Here is a 21,577-nt window from a genome sequence, read left to right on the forward strand (position 1 = left end):
TTTTTTGTTACTTATTTTTCCTCGATAATATTGATGTCCATGATAGTTTTGCAGCAAAGGTTTTATTTCTACTTTATAAGTCTATATCGCAAACTTTATTGCAGTTTATTACGAAAACCAAGTACTCTGACACAAAAGTCAACTTACTTCAGAAAGTCAGGATAAAATCTTTCAAAATTGATACAATTTGTTATGAAGAAACTTCCTCGGTTATATTTTGAATAACAAATTTTCTTTTTGGTTTAAAAGTTTAGAGCAAGCTCTATTGCAATTTTTTACGAAAACCAAGTACACAAAAGTCAACTTAATTCAGAAAGCCACGATCAGATCTCTTAAAATTGATACAATTTGTTTCATAGAAAGTACCTCTGTTACATTTCGAATAACAAATTTTCTTTTTGCTAGACATACGACAGTTTAATCGAAAGTATAATATTCCATAGTGAACAGGCTTTGATTTTTATTAAAACATCCCAAGAATCAGGTTTCATTTGGTACCAGAAAATCCAATAATTTTTTCAAAGAAAAAATTTGGCACCAAACAATTGCCTCATTTGTGCATTTTAAAAATTTATATGAAATTTCGATCAGTTTTCAAAAATAGATTTTAAAAAGAAAGTTTCTCTATTATTTATTTAGAAAATATTGCCCTGTAAACATAAAGAATTCCTTTTATTTTATTTCTTATAACCGTTGCTAAACAAACCACCCATATTTTGAGTTTACAACAACCAATATTCAACTCCGTAGCCTTGTAATTTTGAGTCCAATCCAGGAGACAAGGGAACTCCTGGATTAAGTATCGAGCAGGATGCGTAGCGTTTTTAAAAAGTGCTTAAAGGTGCTTATTTTCGTTTTTTAAAGGTACTTTTTCATTGGGTGTTTTTAAAAAGTGATTAATTTTCCCTTTTTCGAAATGAGATTTTTCTTTTACCATGTTGATTTTCGCTACGAATTATGCTAAAAGACACATATCACATTGTTCTATTCAACGTTTTCTCAATTAATACAACCCCAATCTATTTAGGCGTATCCGGCAGTCCGTATAGCGTATGAAAACGCCATTAGTTTTACTTGGTTCAAAATTTCATGATTTTTGACAATTGTCAAAAAAGTTTTTTTTTGACATGACGGTTAAAACAAGAGAAAACCGTCCATTGTCAAAAACTTTCCAACCCTGCCTAATTATGATATTTTTTTAAAGTGCTTAAAAATATTTTTGAGTGCTTGAAAAGTGCTTATTTTTTGTTGAATAATTTGGCTACGCACCCTGTCGAGAGAAATTTGCCTTCGTGGAGGACTTTTTGGTGGAACTAACCAGCATCTGCGTTACTTGGAGAGGAATACCACGAAAACCTCCCAGGTTAGCCTCATGGCAAGAGGATTCTAACTCACGATCCTTCTACTACTGAGGATATCTTACGTCAGCACTGTGCCCGGTGCAAGCCGAGTGCGAAATTCGTTCTGACAAGCCATGCATGGTGAACGCTCTATCCCCTGAGCCACCATGACGCGTAAGGAATTCATTATTAAGATTTGATCCCTTGTGCAGCAGATCCGTATTTACTGAGGAAAACTTATCTGATCAGGGGTTTGTATCATAATCAATGAAGGCATCCGATCGAATGAAAGCTCATAAATATTTTTATTGGTAAAGAATAAGGCTTTATTACACGAGGAATAAAATATAAGTTTAAAAATGAACTCTTAGATCATTTACACAATAGAAAAAAAAAACATTTGATATGTGAATATTTCGTTGTAAAAGAAGTTATAGGGATAGTAGTTATAGACAATGTCATCTGTGAAAAGGTTACCCAACATAGAATCGAGTTAACATGTCTTATATATTAGTAAATTGGAATTGCATTTATATATTGCTAGCATATAATATTTATATATATTATATACTAGCAAATTGGAATTGTATTTTTGTAGTGGTAGATACACTTTTTTTTTTCTTTCCTCCAAGCCCTGAGCATGTACCTAGGTTATGAAAACCCTTAACCATATAGCCCAGGACTTGGCCGCTGGTCCAGCTCCACTCCAGCCTAAATAACATACAATTTAAAAAATTTAAAAATTTTAAAAAAAAAATAGATTTTACTGAAAGTGTGGAATTTAGGAAGAAATAAGACCAAAAAAAATATTATACATGTAAAATGGGAAGTTATTAAAATTTTAATAGATAGTCATTATCCGCTAAGAAGTTCATAACTGTTATTAATCTTTTGTTTAAGGTATTGTTTGTAATAAAAGTTTTCTGCCAAATTTCTAAATTTGTTGGGCTAGGTTGACGACTGTGCCAGGAGACAGTGTAGGAACAACTAGTGAGATAATGTTCAGGCGAACCTTGTTGGCCGCAGGTGCAAAGATCAGTATCTGTTATATGCAGGTAATTAAAGAATGTTGGGAATGGTCCATGACCCGTCAAGAACCAGATGACTTGTTTTGGAGGAATTGTTTTAAAAAAAGTAACATTGTTAATAATTTTGAATAGACGTCTGCCTCTGTCTGAATTATTCCATTGAAATTGCCATTTTGTTAGAAGAGAATCTTTAATACGTCGTTTAAGATATGAAACTGGAAGTGGGTATACAACATTTTTTTGTTGTCTCGTAGATTGTTTAGCTAAATCATCTGCTTTTTCGTTACCTACTCTATCGCTGTGTGCTTTAATCCAGGAAATTTGAATTGATGTGTGTTGTAGTTCTTGTTGAATATCAAAAGAAATTCTATTATTTGTGTCAAAATCAAGTATTGATGATTTTGAGTCTGACCAGATTACATAAATATCGTTATTATTGAAGTTTTTAGTGCTCTAGTGGTAGATACACTATAGTACTCCCCCACCAGAATTATATCTGTGAAAGAATTCGATGAATGAAATACCATTAGTTGATTCATTGCTGTTTTGTGACAAGCCGGGAGAGCTGTATTAAGATCACCGAACTTTTGAGTACAGGTCGTGAAAACTGTGTAAAGTTCACGTTTGTGGTTGCTCTCGTGTTGCCATGAGCAGTCTAGTGTGTACACGCCGACGTTGTGTGTGATCGAGACTGAGTGAAAACAGCACGGATATGTGGATACTGTCGCAGGCACAAATAACAAGTGAACTGTTCAATGGGGACATTCCATCGAAATAGGCGTGTTCAAATTGAAGTGGGCGTTTCTGTCAAGGCAGGCGTGTTCACATCTCGTCCGAAGATCATCAATGTGGGGAGTTATAGACAATGTCAGCCTTCATCTGTGAAAAGTTACCCCAACATAGAATCGAGTTAACATATCTCATATACTAGTGAATTGGAATTGTATTTTTGTAGTGGTAGATACACTTCAAAGTCAATCATTAATGAAAGAAAATATTGAAATCAGTCTCTTGGATTGCCGGTTTTAAGAAAAGCCTCATCAGGCAATCAAACCGATTTTTTTATTCCTTTCACTGTGATTCGATACATTTCTATAGCATTGTTTTGTATGTATCTGAACCAGGTTGATTAAATTTTTCCATAGAATTTTAAAAAGGGAAATTAAGGACAATAAATAATACAGGATATTTTATTGGGTCATATATTTTGTAGAAAGAAATATTAGATACCCTCTCTTTTTCTTTTCATACAAATAACGAGAATGTAAAGCCACACACAAATGCAAACTTAAATTATGAATGACTATCTGTGTAGCAAAAGGCGATGGATTTTATCCTTTTTCTTGAAAAATGATTTAATGATACGAGTTTTTTTTTTTTTTTAATGGTTTAAAAATCACAAATTCACATGATTCTTCAAAACTTTGACATAAAATGATTTTTAACTTTAATGTAAGCACTTTTTAAATGTTAACTTAAAAACGCGGCCTTTTTTTGTTGTTGTTACTTACAAGAACTACTCAATGGCAGTTTTGCACAGGTTATAAAATAAAAGTTGTCATTTAACTATTCTTAAATAATTACTTGTTTCCCGATATTTGCTGTAAATATAATATTTGTTCCTGCAAAATATTTGCTCCAATAAAATATCGTGTATTTTTTAAACAAAATTTACCGATAATTTTGAATAATAACAGCAAATGTATACAAAATATCAAATGTCAATATTATAATCAAATTATTGATCGAATTAAATAAACTTTAATACTTGATCCAATTTGAATATTATGGGTCTATATTAAGGTGAGATATAGGGCAATGTTGTAATACAGAATATTGATTTCGAATTTCCTAATTTTGATGCAAGGGTGCCGGCGGAATAATATAAAAAGGGGTGATGATTATATTCATTAAAATTTTTTGGATTTGGGTATTATAAATCAAGAAAATATCTGCTTTGTCGATTTATACGATAAAAGAAATTATTTTAAATTTAGTATAAATAAACTAATTACTTAGAATTCTAATGTTTCCAATAACATCTATTTAAATACCATTTTTAATCAAATGAATAGAATTAAAAGAATATGTAGTGATGCTTATTTATTCAAAAAACAAATAGACAAACTCGTTCAAAATTTGATAAAAAAACAAACAATGGATACCCAACTAAAGTAATAAAATTCTATATTAAATCATTGAGTTAATTGTATATTATTGTAAATAAATTTACTAAAAAACTTCTTCGTTAATTTATATAATTCTTACCGTGTGCTAATCCATTTCGGGCAAATCCATGGCTGAAATTATGTGCAAAACAGGCAATTCATGTTTCTTTCACTTTTCTATTTTATTCTATTTTTTTTCTTAAATTAAAAGTTAATTTTCTAAAATTATTGAATGTCAACTTCCTTAAACCATCCAGTATAATATTACCTTGCGCACATCCATTTTCGGGCCCATCCTTGGTAACTAGCAAATCAAACGCACTTCAGCACTGCAGTGAGAACGCACTGTAAAACAAAAATCTCTTTATTTACGCTTTTACCTCAACTTGCGTTTCTGTTTTATTATTTTGTAGTTTGGCAATCTAGTTACGAAAATATTTTAAATCATTCTTGAAAAATTTCCCGTTCATGTAAGTTCATTTGAATTTGCTATTCGCTTTATAGAAATCGTTTTATGTTTTATTCTGTTTCTTCTTTAAATTTTATTTTCTGTTTTTACGTGATATTTTTACTTAATGTGTTCCATTTTATCTGTTGTAAATTTTTTTGAGTGCTCCTCCCACTAAACTAACTAACTAACTCAGTGGCGCGACAGCCCATTAAGAGGGCCAAGGCCGACTGTGCCCATCTCAGTTTTCTTGACCTCGGGCTCTGGGGTGCAGGAGCATATGTTCCGGTCAGGTGGTCAGCCGAACGCGGAACCCCCAGTGTTAGTTCCCAAGCATGCTTGGTACTCATTTTATCGACCCACTGAAGGGATGAAAGGCTGAGTCGGCCTTGCCCGGCCCAAGGATCGAACCAAGGACCTGTGGCACGACAGCGCGAAGCGCTACCGCTCAGCTACCGGGCGTCACGCTCCTCCCACTATTGTATTGATATATTTTGCTTTGGCTATAGTGATACAATGTTAGAAAGCACTCCTTTTTGCGGATGTAATCGTGTGAGCCGATGAAAAGATTATATCTTTTATTTTCATGATTTTTATTATTTTTTTTACCTTTTTTCGGCAGGGGAAAAGCTCCTATTGTGTAAATGAGAAAGATCTAATTGTTAAATTGATTGTATTTAAATCACGATGATTTTAGAATAAAAAAGGAGGTAAAATTCATTCAATTCCTTAACATATAATCAAAAATAGAATAAGCGAGTAACAATGTATGAAGTTAGAGCAATATTTTGAATAAATATTTTAAATCTACTAAATAAATGAAAAATAGATATGTAAGAAGTTAGAGCAATTTTGCTTAGTTACATCATTGTTAGTAGCTTTTATCCAATGGATATATTTAATTGGATAAAAAAGGAAACCAAAACTATTTATGCGTCATAAATAAGCAGAAAATATCGTATTTTTATATATATAGATAGATTAATAATATGAAAATACGATATTTTTTGATTTGAAAAATTGAGCTGATGATATATTGAATTCCGTAGATACCAGTTGATGTTTGACAAAAACAGTAAATTAAAACATTTAAAATAGAAGTCAAACAAAACATTTTCTTTTCAATCTCAAATTATTATTTTTTATGTTTCATGAAAGAACGGAGAGGAAAGGTAGAAAACCTTTAATACATATACTTTAATTAGAGAATTATTGAAACGTTCGTAGAATTAAACAGAAACTAAGATCTGATCATTATCGAAAATATCACTAGACAAACTTTGTTTGAACTGAAATAAATCTTTGTTCAAACTTAATTCACCTTAAAGACATTCAAAATGTTTTCAAAAATTCTTAAGATAGTCTAAAAAATCTTAGGATGTTTTAAGGTAACATTAACTCAGGAAACTGTCTAAAGATTTTCTTAAGACAAACTTAATTCACCTCAAAGAAATTCAAAATGCCTGCAAAAATTCTTAAGTTATTTTGGAGATAGAGTTAAATCTTCAGAAATTCTTCAAACTTTTAAATAATTAAAGAAAATGATATTTCTTAAAGAAAATCTTAAGATTATTTTCAGTGGGGTTTATGCTCTATTGCTCATTTTTGTAGTATTTCCGCCCCCCTCTAGAATGGTGTTGCTGATTTAAGTCCCACGCTTTGGGAGTTAAATATTTAAATGTGCCTCAAAAACTTAACTTTTACAATTTTCCCTACTTATTCAATTGCCTACAGTAAAGATACTGAAAAGAAAGATCATAACCAGAAAAACAAAATGATTTGAGTAAAATTGATATCGAGGTGGGAAAAAGGAAAGGTAAAAAGAAAGATACAATAGATATTAGCATCAATTGACATTGTAAACACATTTTTCCCCTTTGTTGTACTAGGAACTGAATAAAATTCGACACCCCACCCCAAGTCTGTGAAATGAAAAACGCGGTCTTTTTCCGGATAGCGTATAAATGTCGATTAAGAATCTGCCCGCGCACGCCAGCAGCATAATATGCGCATGCGCTCACAAAGACGCCACAGAAGTTGTAAGCCAAATCTGGTAAAAATGATCAACGATTAAGCGATAACGATGCCAACGATGATAAAAATCAACCCATAAGATATATCTATTTAATTATCAGTCACGGCCGTCCCAAGCACTACGCAAAGTCCCAAAAAGGAACCCAAAGAGGTGCAGGGAGTCTTTCCAGAAATAAGAGTTTCCAAACCGTACTCATTTCCTGCTAATCTTCACCAAAGTTTTAGCGAACTTTACAAAAGGTAGTGTGTCCCGCAGTGGACTGATCGTTAAGAGACGGTTCCCAGCAGATCACCGAAGTCAAGCATCACTGGCTGTGGTCAGGGTGCGGTTGGGTGACCACTTGGATCAGTCTGTGCAGGAACCGAGGGTGTGCGATATTGTTTCTCGTTAAACTGTTCCACCGTGAAGTGCTCGACTTCGCGTGCAGGCCGTCGTTCTACAGATGCGGGGGTTCCATCCCCTCTGCAGAGGATCAAAATTGTAATGGCATGTCTTTGGATCATCCTCAGGATGTTTACCAGACCGTCGCCAATAGCCCATTATGCAGTTCTAGTGCGAAAACATGCCTTGTCGCAGCGTCCTGTTTCCTATGGCATCACGCACGTTCTATTGCCATACGCTACCTTTACAGAAACAACCAGTACAAGTAACAGATACAAAGTAACGGTGATTTTTTTTACTGCTGTTTCGGTATTTATTTTTGTATACAGTCACGGTCAGCATCCACGGTAATAATGTGTTGCCGTGCCATTCAAGATGGCAGCCAGCGAGGAGAGTTGTGAAGGAAATCCCGATTTTGCCATCATATGTTCGTTTATCACTAAATTTGGAAGCGATTGTGGAGTAAATCTATCTATATCTTACCTTAAAGAATTACTAGAGGATACCAAAAATGGTGAGTGGTTGTAAATCGGCCATTTTCGTGAATCCTGCCTACTCCAGAGCCATTAACCTTGGTTATTACTTGTCATTTGTTTCGTACACAAGAAATCTTATTAATTATGAAAATCTTTTTGTTTTTAACTATGGTTATTGATCATTTTAAGATGCGAGGGGCTCAATCGGTCTTAATACAGGCATAAATTGCTGTTAAGCAATTATTTTATGATTGTTTGTTTATATGCGGTGTCCATTTAAGTCATCGCTGTGGAAAGCGCTACTCTAATCAGCTAAATAGTGTTTTATTGATAGTAATATGATTTCGGTGTTACTTTATTCTTCATATGACTACTACCTAGTGTGATAAAATAATTTGTTTATTTTTTCATTCTACTTTAGTAGTTTTTGTTCAATTTATTGACCCCTGCATATAATTATGGTGGATTCCATTGCAGACTGGAGTTGTATAACATCGGCGCTTGCTAAGAGAAAACATTCTACTTTATGGACAACGTTACAATATTTATATTTGTTCGTTAATCTTAATCTCGCCTCAATGTGATTTTTAGATTTATAGGGTCAGATAAATTTTGTTTTTGTGAGATACTCCCTTATATCTGAGGGAAGAGAACATTTGAGCCAAAATTGTGGTTGTAGAATGAATCTTTGTTTCTTTTGAGTCACTGTATGCACATTTAATTCATCTACTTTATAGAATAAAATTTTATCTGAGAAATATATGTCTACAAAATATTTATGACAATTAATGTAACTTCTATTGATACATCAATTTATTGACCAAGGGCCTGTCCATACATAGTCCTGTTTTTGTAAAAGTGTAAAAAAATTATTCATAATTTGTGAGTATAAAATAAGCGTTCAGTCACATTCTTCCTGTTATTGCAAAAATTGCTAATTAGATACAACATACAACAAGAGATGCAACATACAAATATTTGTTATATGGCCTATACTGCTCAACACAGAATATTCTTTTCGGATGAATAATGGAAACAAAATCACTCACATATTTAATCATTTAAATTGACATATTTTAAATGACACAACTTAGTAGTGTATCATGTTTAATGTGTTACGCATTAAGTAAACTTAAACAATTCTTGAATTTATAATATTTTATTTTAAAAAAATTGCCAGAAATTAATTTTTATTTACATAATATTCTATTAACTAATTTTATGAATAAATATAAATTGATCAATTATTTATTTACAAAAAAAAAAACAAAATTATCATTCAATATCAATCAGAATGTGCACACGACGTTTGTAAAAGTAGAAATATTTTCTTAGAAAACTACATTTGGAATTTAAACTTGGAAAACTTAGTCCGTTTCGAACTGTCTTTCTTTTTTTTTCTTCTGGGAAAAAGTTTATTCGATTAACAAAACAATAATGAAGATAAACAAATTTGTGAAGGGTTGGATTTAAAGATAAATTACTTTGTGAAGGGTCCGTTTTTATGGAAAGATATTTTGTGAAGGGTCTGTTAACGAACCCAAATTTCTTCTAAACACACCCCGGCAGTAAATTCTGTTGTTAAATTTTGAGATGTTGCTAGGTTTTATTAATTATTACAGTTCACTGATAATAGCATAAAATGAGTAATTATTTTGTAAAATATTTATAATTTTTATCTTGTTTTTCAGTGAGTTGTTCTCTCAATTTTCTGTAATATTTTAAAAAATGTAGTGTCTTACTTTATTGCTCAAATCTTCATTAGTGTATCTTATAAGTCCCCTGTGACAGAATTTTTTCGAACTTTCTGTGATAATTCTCTTTAGTATTGATACCTTGCTGAAAGACATTTTTAATAGTAGCAAATCAGGGGTCTGTCTTGGAAAAATTTAATACCCTTTAGCGGTGCCTTCACAAATTCAACTTTAGGAAAAATGGTAGATACTTTAACACAAAGTACTTTTAGGTAGGTACACAAAATACTTTTTTTTACAATTTTATTTTTGTATGCCGAAAGAAACGATAAATTCATATTTTTACCATATTTTTGTGTTGATTTTTTAATATAATTTTTCATTTTCACAAATTTTGTACAAATTTTCACAAAATTGGTACCTCTCAGAAAAACCTAGACAGACCCCTGCAAATATATTACTGATTTCAAGTAACAGAAGCGGTTCCTGTTTACAAGAAAGAAAGGAATGAATACTTTTTTAAAAATCCTGCATATATAAAATAGAACGATATATAATTTTTTAAATTATAAATGTAAGATTTTTTTTTTAAACCTATGTAAAAGAATTCATATTCTAATATTATGGGCGATATTTTTTTGTTCAGAAAAATATTTGTGCAGTTAACTTTTTTAAAATTTTATCGACTTGGAAATTACTTTTTATAATATCAATTAGTCATTGTGGACCTTCTTTTATTGTATAAACGCTAAAATACCACGAGCATTTTTTCCTTGTCTGATATATAAAATAAGGCATTTTTTGAAAATTATTCGGCAGAAAAGGAAGAAAAAAAAGTTAAGCAGGAAAATAGAATCTTATAAAAAATTCTCAGATGAAAAAGAATCAAACTTTTTTGCTTCCCAAACAAAAAACCTGTCTACATGAACTCTGTAATAATCTGCAACAATGTCGCCGTGTTGTCACGATTCTGTCACGGGATATATGTCTACACCAGTAATTAAACAAAAAACTATAATTTTTTTTTTAGTGAGCAGCAACTACTCTCTGCTTTTTTTAAAAGACAAACTTTCCTGGAGAACTTACTGTGAACCTATATTTATAATCATTTTGAATTTTAAAAAGACTTATTAAACTATAAGGAATCACCTATTAAGAAATATTTATTTGTTTTTACAAGAGCAAGGAAGATTAATAAAAATCGCCGACATCCCTTAAAAAACCTGCTTTTTTATTGATATTCGATTATGAAGAAAATAAATATATGTTTACTATTTAAATAATAATTACACACTGCTAATGGGATAATTTCTGTATCGTGATCTGTGGCAGAATACTCGGCAAGCCTTGGCGGCTTCCGTGCAGCTGCCCACAAAAAACTAATATAACATCACAGAAAGGGATAAACTCAAAAGGTATAACTTGTAGCAACCCCTGGGCAAGCACGTAAATGCTTTGTTAAAATAATTTGCAAGTTTAAAATCCTAAATTTGGCGATTGTAGTTGGTGCAACACATCACGATACGGAAATATCTGCTAGGTAAAATCATGTGTGTTAATAGGTTTAGTTCTGAGTACTATTACAAACATTTACTTTGTTAGGATTATTCTTAACCGTTTAAATTTGTGAAGCATCTTTTTTCGGAGAAAGAGAATGTTAATTAAATTTTTAAGTCATTTTAAATTTCAAAACTATTTTATAAAATAAATACCCTTTTCTTTAAAAAAAGAACAAATGCTCCTTTAAATGTTTATTTTCACATAATTTTCTGTTTAAATTTGTAGAAAAAAAGCTTTCAAGTTTATCAATTGATCATTTTTTGTTAATACTGAGTATAGCATGAAAAATTTGTAAATTACAAATTTTTATCTTATTTTGATAACGAGAGAAAATTACTTTTTGAAATATACACATTAAATTGTATAAGAGGGTAATTTAGAAATTATTGAGAGTAAAAATTCAATTATTACATAATATTACACATTTTGGTAAATCATTAGGATGTTAAGTGAGTGCTGTTTCAAAGTACCCTTTTCAGAGAGGAAGCACCTTGCCATTTTTTTATTCTTACGCAGAGTGCTGCTATTTTTACGAATTTGTTTTCTTTAACCTTCTATTTTCATGCTTTACTTGATTTCAAATATTTAATTTATTAAATACTTAGAAATTTTTAAATATTAGAAATTCTCTCTGCCGATGGTTAACCCGCATAAAAATTGCACCAATGAGACTAATTAGTTTGAACCTTGTTTCTTCACTAGACTAACAGAAAAGCAATTGTCAGGAATTCCTACTATTAGTTCACATTCTCCCTATATCTTGTTCAAATTTTCAATCGTTTATAAAATACTTTTTATCAGGGTTGGCAAGATTTTGCCGCAGGTGGAAAAAACCATGGTAAATACCGGTAAAAACCGTCCTGGCAAAAACAGGTTTTTGCCAAGCAAATTGGCAAAATGTGGCAAAAACCTATATTTTCCAAGATGAGAGGACAAAAACACATTTTTGATGCAAAATTATTCCTAAAATTGAAATATATACTATAAATATAAATAATTACAAAAATTAACAAAATTATTATTCCATAATTAAATCATAATGTAATAATATATCATTTTAGTAGTTTAAAACATTATTGATTGAAAAATTTGTGATTATTCTCTTTTTTCCAGTGAAATGAACTTATTTTAAATTAATATAACTATAATTTAAAGCATAAAATATCTATCAACATGTGTAGTTAATTATTGTACAAATAATAATTTTTTATAATAAATAATTAATGATATTATTCAAATAATATTTATTTATTTGTAAAAAAGCATTTACTAATGATTAAATGTTCTTCTAAAATGAAAAGAGGTCAAAAACTTTCAATCTTTTAAAAATTATTACCCTTATATTAATTATTAATATGTTAAAAATTTTTTTTTCATGTAATGTATCAAAATTATTGTTCCTTATAATTGATTTAAATTTGTTTCAAGTATTTTGTAATAATATTTAATCAGCAATTTAAATAATTTGGTTTTTGCCGGTTTTTACCAGGTTTTTGCCACTGTCCTGGCAAAAAACCCTTTTTTTTGCCGGCAAAAACTCCAACCCTGCTTTTTATGCATCCATTCAAGTTCAAATAATTTTTTTTTTAAAACTTGCCGTTTTTTCAGATATTAATTTATTAATTTTAGTTTTATATGGGGGGAGGGGGGGGGGAATTTTCATTATTTAATAAAAAGTAACTAAAATAAAAATTGTGTTTGTTGACCTAAGTAGGAATTGACTTTTTTTAAATATTGTTTTGTATTAAACTACTCCCTTTACTATTTATTAAAAAAGTAGTGACCACAGTACTTTTGATATTTATAACACTCTACTTCCGATCACTAGTCTACACTTTAATGTATTACTATGGTTTGCTGCGTTACATATATTTCGTATTTAAGTTAACTTTTTTTCTTTTTCAGTGAGAGAAGATTTGGCAGAGCTTATTATTCATTTGCTGAGAAGGGGAAGAAAGAGAGTTACAAAAGAAAAATGGGAGAAAAGCCTGATAAAAGTGAGTTTTCGTGGTTAATTTTCACTAGTTTAAGAAATCTTAAATAAGTGAGAGAGAAAAGATATGGTGCGTAATGTTTTTTAAAGGTGCTTATTTTCAATTTTCGTTTTTTAAAAGCTCTTAAGAGGACGTCATAATGCAGAAGAAAATTTTCCTTGTAAATTCTCTTTCTCCTTCATTTCTCAGAATTTACGACAAAAATTTCCTTCCGCTGTATGGCATCCTCTTAAGGTGCTTTTTTCATTAGTGTGCGAAAATATGCGAGATTTTCGCGTTCTCGCGCTGTAGTGAAAACACTGCATAAAGATAAATAGTGCAATATTAAAAGTAATAATATATCTATGTTTTTAATACAACAAAAGCTTGCCTTCATTTTGTTTTTTGTTCAAAAATTAACCTTTTATTTTTCACATCATTATTATTTTTTTAAATTGTGATAGAATTTTAACAATAGGGTCTTGGACAATTTGAACAAAAGGATTTTGGACAGGATGATTTAATTCTGGTTTTGGTTTAATCCATTCTGTCCGAAACCTGCTTTGGTGTATTTAAAATATTTTTGCATATTATGTGTAGTTTTCATGCTATAGCATGAAAACTTTAAAGTTGTATACAACTTTAAAGTTATGTGATACCTTCACATTTTATGACAAGGAATAATTATTTAATTTAATATCTTTTGAATGTTTTCGAATATTGTGTGTGTGCTTTTCAAGTACTGTAATCTCATACCTGAGCATTTTGAACCAGAAGTTATATCTTTAATTCAGAATATTTTTTGAAAGTAATTTCATGAATTAAAATTTGAAAAATCGCATGAAACTTTAGTGTTTTATGCGAACATTTGGAGTTTGCTAAATGTGTTTTATGTATTCTTTCGAGAGATTTCATAAATCAACTACTACACAATTTTTACAAAAGTCTTTTTGTATTTTTAGTTTTGTCACGAGTATTCATCTGTGGATGCATGGGAATTAGAAAGATTTGGTTACAAAAAAGCAAAGCTTTCTATAAAAATAGAACTCTTGAAGGTAAACTTTTTATTTCTTTTATCTAACTTTGAAAAATAATCATTTTCTAATATAATTTAATTTTGTGTTTGTGTTAATAAATTTACAGAGTAAGGCAATTTGTAAATAATTTATTATTTTTTGCTTTCTAAGGTTTTACGCCTGACACCAACAATTTTATCCACTTATTATTACGGTGATCTCTTGTGAGCAACCCCTGTATGTTCCAGAGTAATACAGTCATTAATGGGGTTTGGCCTTTCTTAGGGTTACCTCCATTGACAATCACTGGTCTAGTGGTTACTGTAATGGACTACAAGGCCAGTGGTTATGGGCAAGGCTTGACTTAGCCTAATTGGGGCCCCAGGGCAAAAACTTCTTTGAGGGAATGAAGTATGAAGAACTGAACTTTATGGAGGTATTTAAATTTTTCACTTCATTATACATAAGTAACAAGAAAGTTGACTAGAGAACCTAAAATTGCTATAAAGCCCTCCAATGGTCAGAAGAAATATATTTCTTTCCGTTTTATTGATTTTCTGACCCCCTATGTCTACCATGCCGAATGCAGTTTTCTGATTGTTAATTTTGTCATCTACTGACTATAGAGCAGAATTTAGCTAAATTTTCGCAATTACGATTGCTCACTTAGGCCAATCAGAAGTCTGTATTTTTGTAAATACATCATATTTTGTGATATGTAAAAATGCAGGCTTTTGATTGGCTGAATTTGTCCATCAAAATTGTGGAAATTTAGCTGAATTCCGCACTAGAAAACCATGGATTTACGAAATATAGATTTTTTGTATTCATACGATAGAATGAATACAAAATGAATGAAGAAGCTAACATAAAATTGATGGATTTTACACTGTACTGATATTTTGTTCAAAAAAAGTTCATTAATGAAAGAAACCTAAAGTAAACTTTCTATTCGATTTGGGGGCCCCCTCTGATGTGGGGCCAGGGGCAACTGCCCCGTGTACCCTGCTTTTGTTAGGCTCTGGTTATGGGTTCGAATCCCACTGTAGGTATGGATGCAACTTTCTCTCTCTGTTCACTGTCCTTTCTTCTATGTGAATGTAACTCGCCCTATAAATGGGTTTGCAGTTGTTTAATGTGGGCAAAACTATTCCACCACGTGACTTAGCCACTGGGTAACGATAAAAGAATAGCAATTCGGGCATTGACCAATGGGAAATAGGCCCAAGTGTCCGCCATTAAAAAAGAAGGAAAACTAAACATCCATTGAGTTCAAAATGCTATCCAAAGGATTTGTCAGTTACGATTTTAATCTTGACCCCTTGAGAATCGAATCAATTATAAAACTTGAGCATCAATAAAAATCACCTCTAATTATGAGTAAAAACAAATTTACCAATTATAAAGGATAGAACTTTGAAATAATTATGTTTTTTGTTTAAGTTTGAATTTATTTTAAATTAGAAAAGTAATTTAAAATGAAACAAAGAGGTTCTACCTCTGTAAACTTTAGAGGAAGTTGAAATTTGAACTGTTATCTAAAACATTACTTTAAATTTATTCTAACATGCCTTTATTTGTTTATGAAATATTTTTTTTCTGTATGAACCAGTTGAAAATGTTCCATAATAAAAATTAATTTAAGTGCTAATACTGTTAAAGGCATGTTTTTATTAAATTCAAGTTGAAATTTAACAATGGACAATGATTTTTATGGATTTTTTTAAATTTGGATACAATTTTAAGCCCAAAATTTTACAATAGCAAAATTGTTTTTGAATATATGGGAAATATACAGAAATTTACCAGTCATTAATGATTTTTATTTGTAGTGACAATTTTTGAAAATATTTTCCTATTTTATGTGTTGATTTTTTAATTTTCACAAATTATGTTTAAATTTTTCACAAAATAGGTATCTCATAAAAAACTTAGTTAGACCTCTGCTAACTTTTAATAATTAATTCTGATACTTGAAATTAAATGGCTTAAAGTATTCTTAAATGATCCTCCTTTTTTCGTGACTAAAATGTGCTGTCGGAATAATTGGTCCTGGTTTCTTGTTTATTAAAACACTAATTAATATTTGTTTTTGCAGCGATTACTTGAACTGCAATTTGATAGCAATGTGAAATTTAAAACTGAAGTCAACAAACAAGATGCCTCCTCTCTTCGCATTCCACCCATTGGTCGAGATATCGATGGCCATGTGTATTGGTACCAGTTAGACAAAGATCATAATATGAGGCTATATCGTCAAGGGGCTGAGGATGAAAATGAGTGGCAACTTCTATGCTCGTAAGCATATTAATTCATTTTTTAAAGTTATCTAATGAAAAATAACTCTTAAAAAAAAGTTAAAATTACTTTTCAATCTTATATTAATTTTTGAATCCTATCAATACCACTGAGAAACTTAGATAATTTTGTATCCCCTGTGGAAGGATTTTTTCGAGCTATCTTCGACAAAACTCTCTACCACTATCTTTCTGCAAGATACTTTTAATAATAACTTACTAATTTAAAATAACAAAAGCACTGTGTTTGCAACAAAAAAAAACTTTTTTTTTTTAATTAAACATATAATAATTTTTTATTCTAATATTTTGGGTGATATTCTCACATTTTGTGGGGGAGGGAACAAATTATTTTCTTCTTTGCATTTTGTAAATTGATCGAGTAATTGCTGGGGGGGGGGGAGATCGGTGATGAAATAGTGTGAATCGGACTTTTCTAATGCTTGTTTTGTTTGGAGATTAGGTTGTTGTAATAAAAAATATCGTACAAAAAATATTGGCTTTAAAACGTAGAAATCAATACCAATAAATGCCAAACATTTCGATAGAATTATTGCCTTAAAAAGTAGATGCTCAAATCCAAGATTCGAATTTTCCATGTTGTTTGAAATATATTTGGATATTTAAAATTAATAACTGTTGAAAATACAATCGAAACATTACATCAATTTATGATTCTATCGGTGTAAATTAAGTGTGTTAAAAGTGTTTTTTTTTTTTAATTAATTTTTTTTACACTTTTGGAAGAAAAATCTCTCTGCAAGAACTCTGTAACGTTCTGCAACAATGTTGGTGTGATTCTTTTATCGTTTCAAACAGTTAGTTCAAAACAGTTCCTTATTCAAATCAGTAATTTGATATAGGTTCGATTTGTTACAGATTTTAAAAGTGATTTCATTTTTTTGCTATATTCAATTAATCGTATGTTATTTTAATTTGTAACTTCAAAATCATAAAAGAATTTTCATAAATATTTATTGTAAAGTTTGTTATTATAATAAATTTTAAATGTTTGTTTTTACTATGATTTTAATATTAGCTTTTTTCTTACTAATTTGACTAAAGTTACAAACTCTTTATTTGTGTAAAAAATTGAATTTGTGGCATTGAAAGTTTTTTTAATTTTATTTATAAAATTTAAAGCAATAATTTATTTAAATTTGACACGTTTTTGCACGTGCTGACAAAGTTTTAATTTTTTGCCAAATTATCAGAAAATAAAAATAATAAACTTTTTGTTGATACATTTAGTTTAATTTAAAGTTATAATTAATGTATGAGCCATGGAGTCATTATGTTTTTACAACTTCATTGATGTGATGCATGAAAATTGATGCATGGAATCCATATTGAATATGTTAGTTTTTTAATTTTAGTTAGTTTTTGTTTTCTTTTTGATTTAACTCATTTTATTTTATAACAAAACTTTAAGATCTACAATTTAAATGAATAAATTCAAAATTCAATATAAATTTCACTTAATAATTCATCAACTCTACTTCTTAAGATCTAAATTAACATTATGTATTTGATAGTTAACGTATCAGCTTTTTGTAACTGATGTTTAGTTGTACAGCAGAGAACCAATTATCCAGGATGCTCGGGACCATCGCTATCCCGGATGTCTGAATTTCCCGGTTTTCTGGATCGACCAAAAAGTGTCGTTAATCGATGTTTTATCGAACCCGAATTACGAGGGAAAAGTGTAAAACCTTTTAAAGTAAGGGGGAAAAAAGAAAAGCACTCTTAAATTTAAAAAGAAAAAAAAATGGTAGAAAAATAACATTTAAAAGAAGAAAAAAATCTGCAAGTTTAGACAAGAAAAACAAGTTTAAAAAATACGAAATTCTCATATTTATTTGATATTTGATATATAGTTCTCATATATACGAAATTCTCATATCATTCAATATCATATCTCATATTGTAGAATTACAATTCCTAAATTAACTAATATAAACAAAACCAATGATTAAATAACGTAATATATTTCATGCCTATTTATACGGGGGAAGGGACGATAAATAAAAGGAAAACTTATTAAACTAAATAAAAACAACACTTTAAAATTATTGAACCGAAACAATAGTTAAAAAAGGCACTAGCATAAATATTAAAACCCGGAACAAAGCAAGATCAACGGAATTAAAAGAAACAACCTAATGATAAAATTTATGAATAAAAAGAATTAATTTATTGAGAGCGAAATTTATCGGGAAAAGAAAAAAAAAATCAGACATAATGGAATCCGAAAAACAAAACTCCAATCTGCTTCATAAAATAATCATATGTTTAAATGAATAAACAATTCTCCTTTTATTATTTTTTTTATATAATGCGATTTTTTGTTACAGCAGCTGTGATTCTACATCACGAAAAAAATTTACAAATGATACCGCACTTCCAAAGAATCAGAATTTATTCTAAAGAAAAAGATTTTTTTTTTATTAATCGATGTCAAATAGATAAATATATTTTTCTCTTTCATCTTCTGTTCACTGATATGCATGTGCAATGCATTTTCCCCACCCCCTCTTAAATCAAACGGTAAACGAAATCAGCATCCCACTCCTTTGAGTTTGATTGACGGCCTAAAGGAGAAAACAAAACATTCCTGCCTCCTCTTGATATAAAGATCTTCAAGGTCATGGAAGAAATGACGTTTCTCTGGGTAAACGGGGAAAGTAATTCTCCCCTTCCTCACATTTTCCTCTACTCAACTTCAAGGATGAGTTCAATTTCCACTTTTTTTCATAATCGTTCTAGTTTAAAATGGTTCTAGTTAACACTAACCAAGCAAAACTTTCCCCGGTTATCTGGATACCGGATAAATGGTTCTGTACTGTATCAATATCAGTTTTTAATTGATAACGAAAGCTTATCTATCTCTAGTTAGAATTCAATTCAGCGTCAGGCTAACCATTTTAGCTGTTCAGAATTTTCTTATGGTTACAAATACGATTAATTCCTTCAAAAAGTCCTCCCATACAGCTAGTTAGTTCCAAGGTTTAATTCAGAAGTTCACTTGTCTTCTGGAGTCAAAATTGAAAGCCTACATAGTTGAATATAGATGTAAACTCAAAAATGGGTCGACTGTTCAGAATAGATATATTTCGTCAGCTTTTATTTATAATATATTTTAAATTATTTTAATATATATATATATATATATATATATATAAATAGAAATATATTTTAAAGATTTATTTATTTATTCTTAACTGGAAGTTATAAAGTAGAAAATATTTTGATTAAAATATTTTACAGAACGACTGATGAGTTAAAGAATCTTCTTGGAGAGCTTCAAAAAAATAATTATGCCGCCACGAAAGAGGAGGGTGCTGAAGAAACCAAAGAAACATCTGAAGATGCTGCAACAAAAGTTGAGACAGGTAGCCAAATGTGTTTATATATATATGAGTGTAATATAGAATGTCTCATACGATTCTTTCTGTATTAAATCATAGGTGTTAAATATATATCTCTTATTAATTTTAAAACGTAGTAATCATTTGTTCGCAGAGAGCCATAAAAAGTCAAGATTCCAAAAATAAAAGATTATTTTCTGAAATTAAGGGGAAACAATTCTTAGAAAAATACTGGTTAAGAAAATCATAAAAAATTCCCTGTCGTCTGAACGGGGTCATGTTTTGGAAAATGTCAAAATATCTAATTTGCATTTTTATAATTCTTCCAGTTTGTCTAGTAGCATAAACATTGTATGATCAGGGGTCTGTCCAGGCCGAATTTACTACCGTTTAGCGGTACCTTCACTAATTCAATTTTAGGAAAAGCGGTAGTCTCACAAAATACTTTTTCTTAAAATTTTATTTTTTTATCCCTTAAGAAACAATAAATCCATATTTTTGTGTTGATTTTTTAATATATTTTTTAATTTTTCACAAATTATGTTTAAATTTTCACAAAATAGGTACCTCTCAGAAAAGCCTAGACAGACCCCTGATGATAATTTTCATGCTGTCTTACTGTATTTGTCTGTGTATAAATCGATAACATGGGAAAAGTAGGAACCAAATTCTAGAACAATTGATTTGAAAAAGAACTAGACAGAATTTTTCTTAAAGAATGGTTAGAATTAGTGACTGGCAAGGTATATTCTGCAAAGTGCAGTTTATGTTGCATAGCTTTAAAAATATCGGGAAGTGGTTTCACTCAAGGTCGATCTCATCATAATTTGGAGGAAAGAAAAACATCTTTGCAAGACTTTTTACAAAGAACTTTTCAAATAACCTTTGATAAAGAGACTCAAAATTAAATTATGTCATTTTTTGTTGTTGTTGTAACTTTTAATGTAAATTGCTGATTTGAAATTTAGTAATATCACACATTATATATTTTTTAATAATAAGGTAAAGGGGTTCAAATAATAATGTTTGTAATAATATGTTAAAAATTAAAGTTTTCCTTTACTGAAAAGGTATTATTTTTTTTGGAGAGGAAGGGTACCATTCCAAAGACTTAGTTTTGAAAACCATCTCTTTTGGTATTATTATTAGATACAATATCTGTAAATTATGCATGAAGGTATATGCTTATTAATTTGTTTATCTATATTTGTTAATGTATAAATTGTTCTTTATGTAAAAAGCAGTTCCTGAGTCAATTAGTTGTATCAAACTTTATAATTTATTAGTGCTAAATAAATTTTGCTACAGTTCCAATTTTTAGCTTACTTAATTAGATCATATTTTTTCATAAATAATTTTTTGAAGCATTTCATTTTTGAAATGTTTTAGTATGGATTTTTTTTTCTTCCTCAACTTATTTTTCGTTTTCTAAGTTCTTAATTTACAAAACTCTTGTCAGGCCAGGCTTGACATACGTTTCTGAAGCTTGGACAATGATTAAACTGGAGGAAAATCGTATCACAATATTTCAGAGAAAGATTTTGCAGAGTATACTTGGTGGTGTAAATGAAAACAGTAACTGGAGAAGAAGATTTAACTTTGAACTGTACAAAATTTATAAACAACCCGATATTGTTAAATACATAAAAATAGATAGAATAAATTGGGTGGCCCACGTGATTCGAATGAGTGATGACAATACAATAGAAAAATATACTGCTTTTTAGTCCTACTGGAGCAAGAAAGCGGGGAAGGTCGTGGTTGAGATGTGCTGACTCGGCGGAGTCTCATTT

At 30.0% G+C, this 21,577-nt stretch overlaps 1 protein-coding gene across 1 annotated transcript in view; it reads left to right on the plus strand.

Annotated features, from left to right (window-relative positions):
- Window positions 1-7,674: 7,674 nt before the first annotated feature.
- The window catches only part of LOC107456499 (uncharacterized), a 50,177-nt gene continuing 36,274 nt past the window's right edge, over window positions 7,675-21,577 (plus strand). The window contains exons 1-5 of the mRNA XM_043048673.3: window positions 7,675-7,914; window positions 13,036-13,127; window positions 14,066-14,158; window positions 16,218-16,417; window positions 19,684-19,808. Of these exons, the coding sequence (XP_042904607.2) occupies window positions 7,776-7,914; window positions 13,036-13,127; window positions 14,066-14,158; window positions 16,218-16,417; window positions 19,684-19,808 (649 nt within the window). The 5' untranslated portion in view covers window positions 7,675-7,775. The remainder of the gene's footprint in view (window positions 7,915-13,035; window positions 13,128-14,065; window positions 14,159-16,217; window positions 16,418-19,683; window positions 19,809-21,577) is intronic.

Source organism: Parasteatoda tepidariorum, chromosome 8, assembly GCF_982258835.1.
Source record: "Parasteatoda tepidariorum strain Cologne lab strain chromosome 8, Ptep-v5.0, whole genome shotgun sequence".
NCBI classification, from domain to species: Eukaryota; Metazoa; Arthropoda; class Arachnida; order Araneae; family Theridiidae; genus Parasteatoda; species Parasteatoda tepidariorum.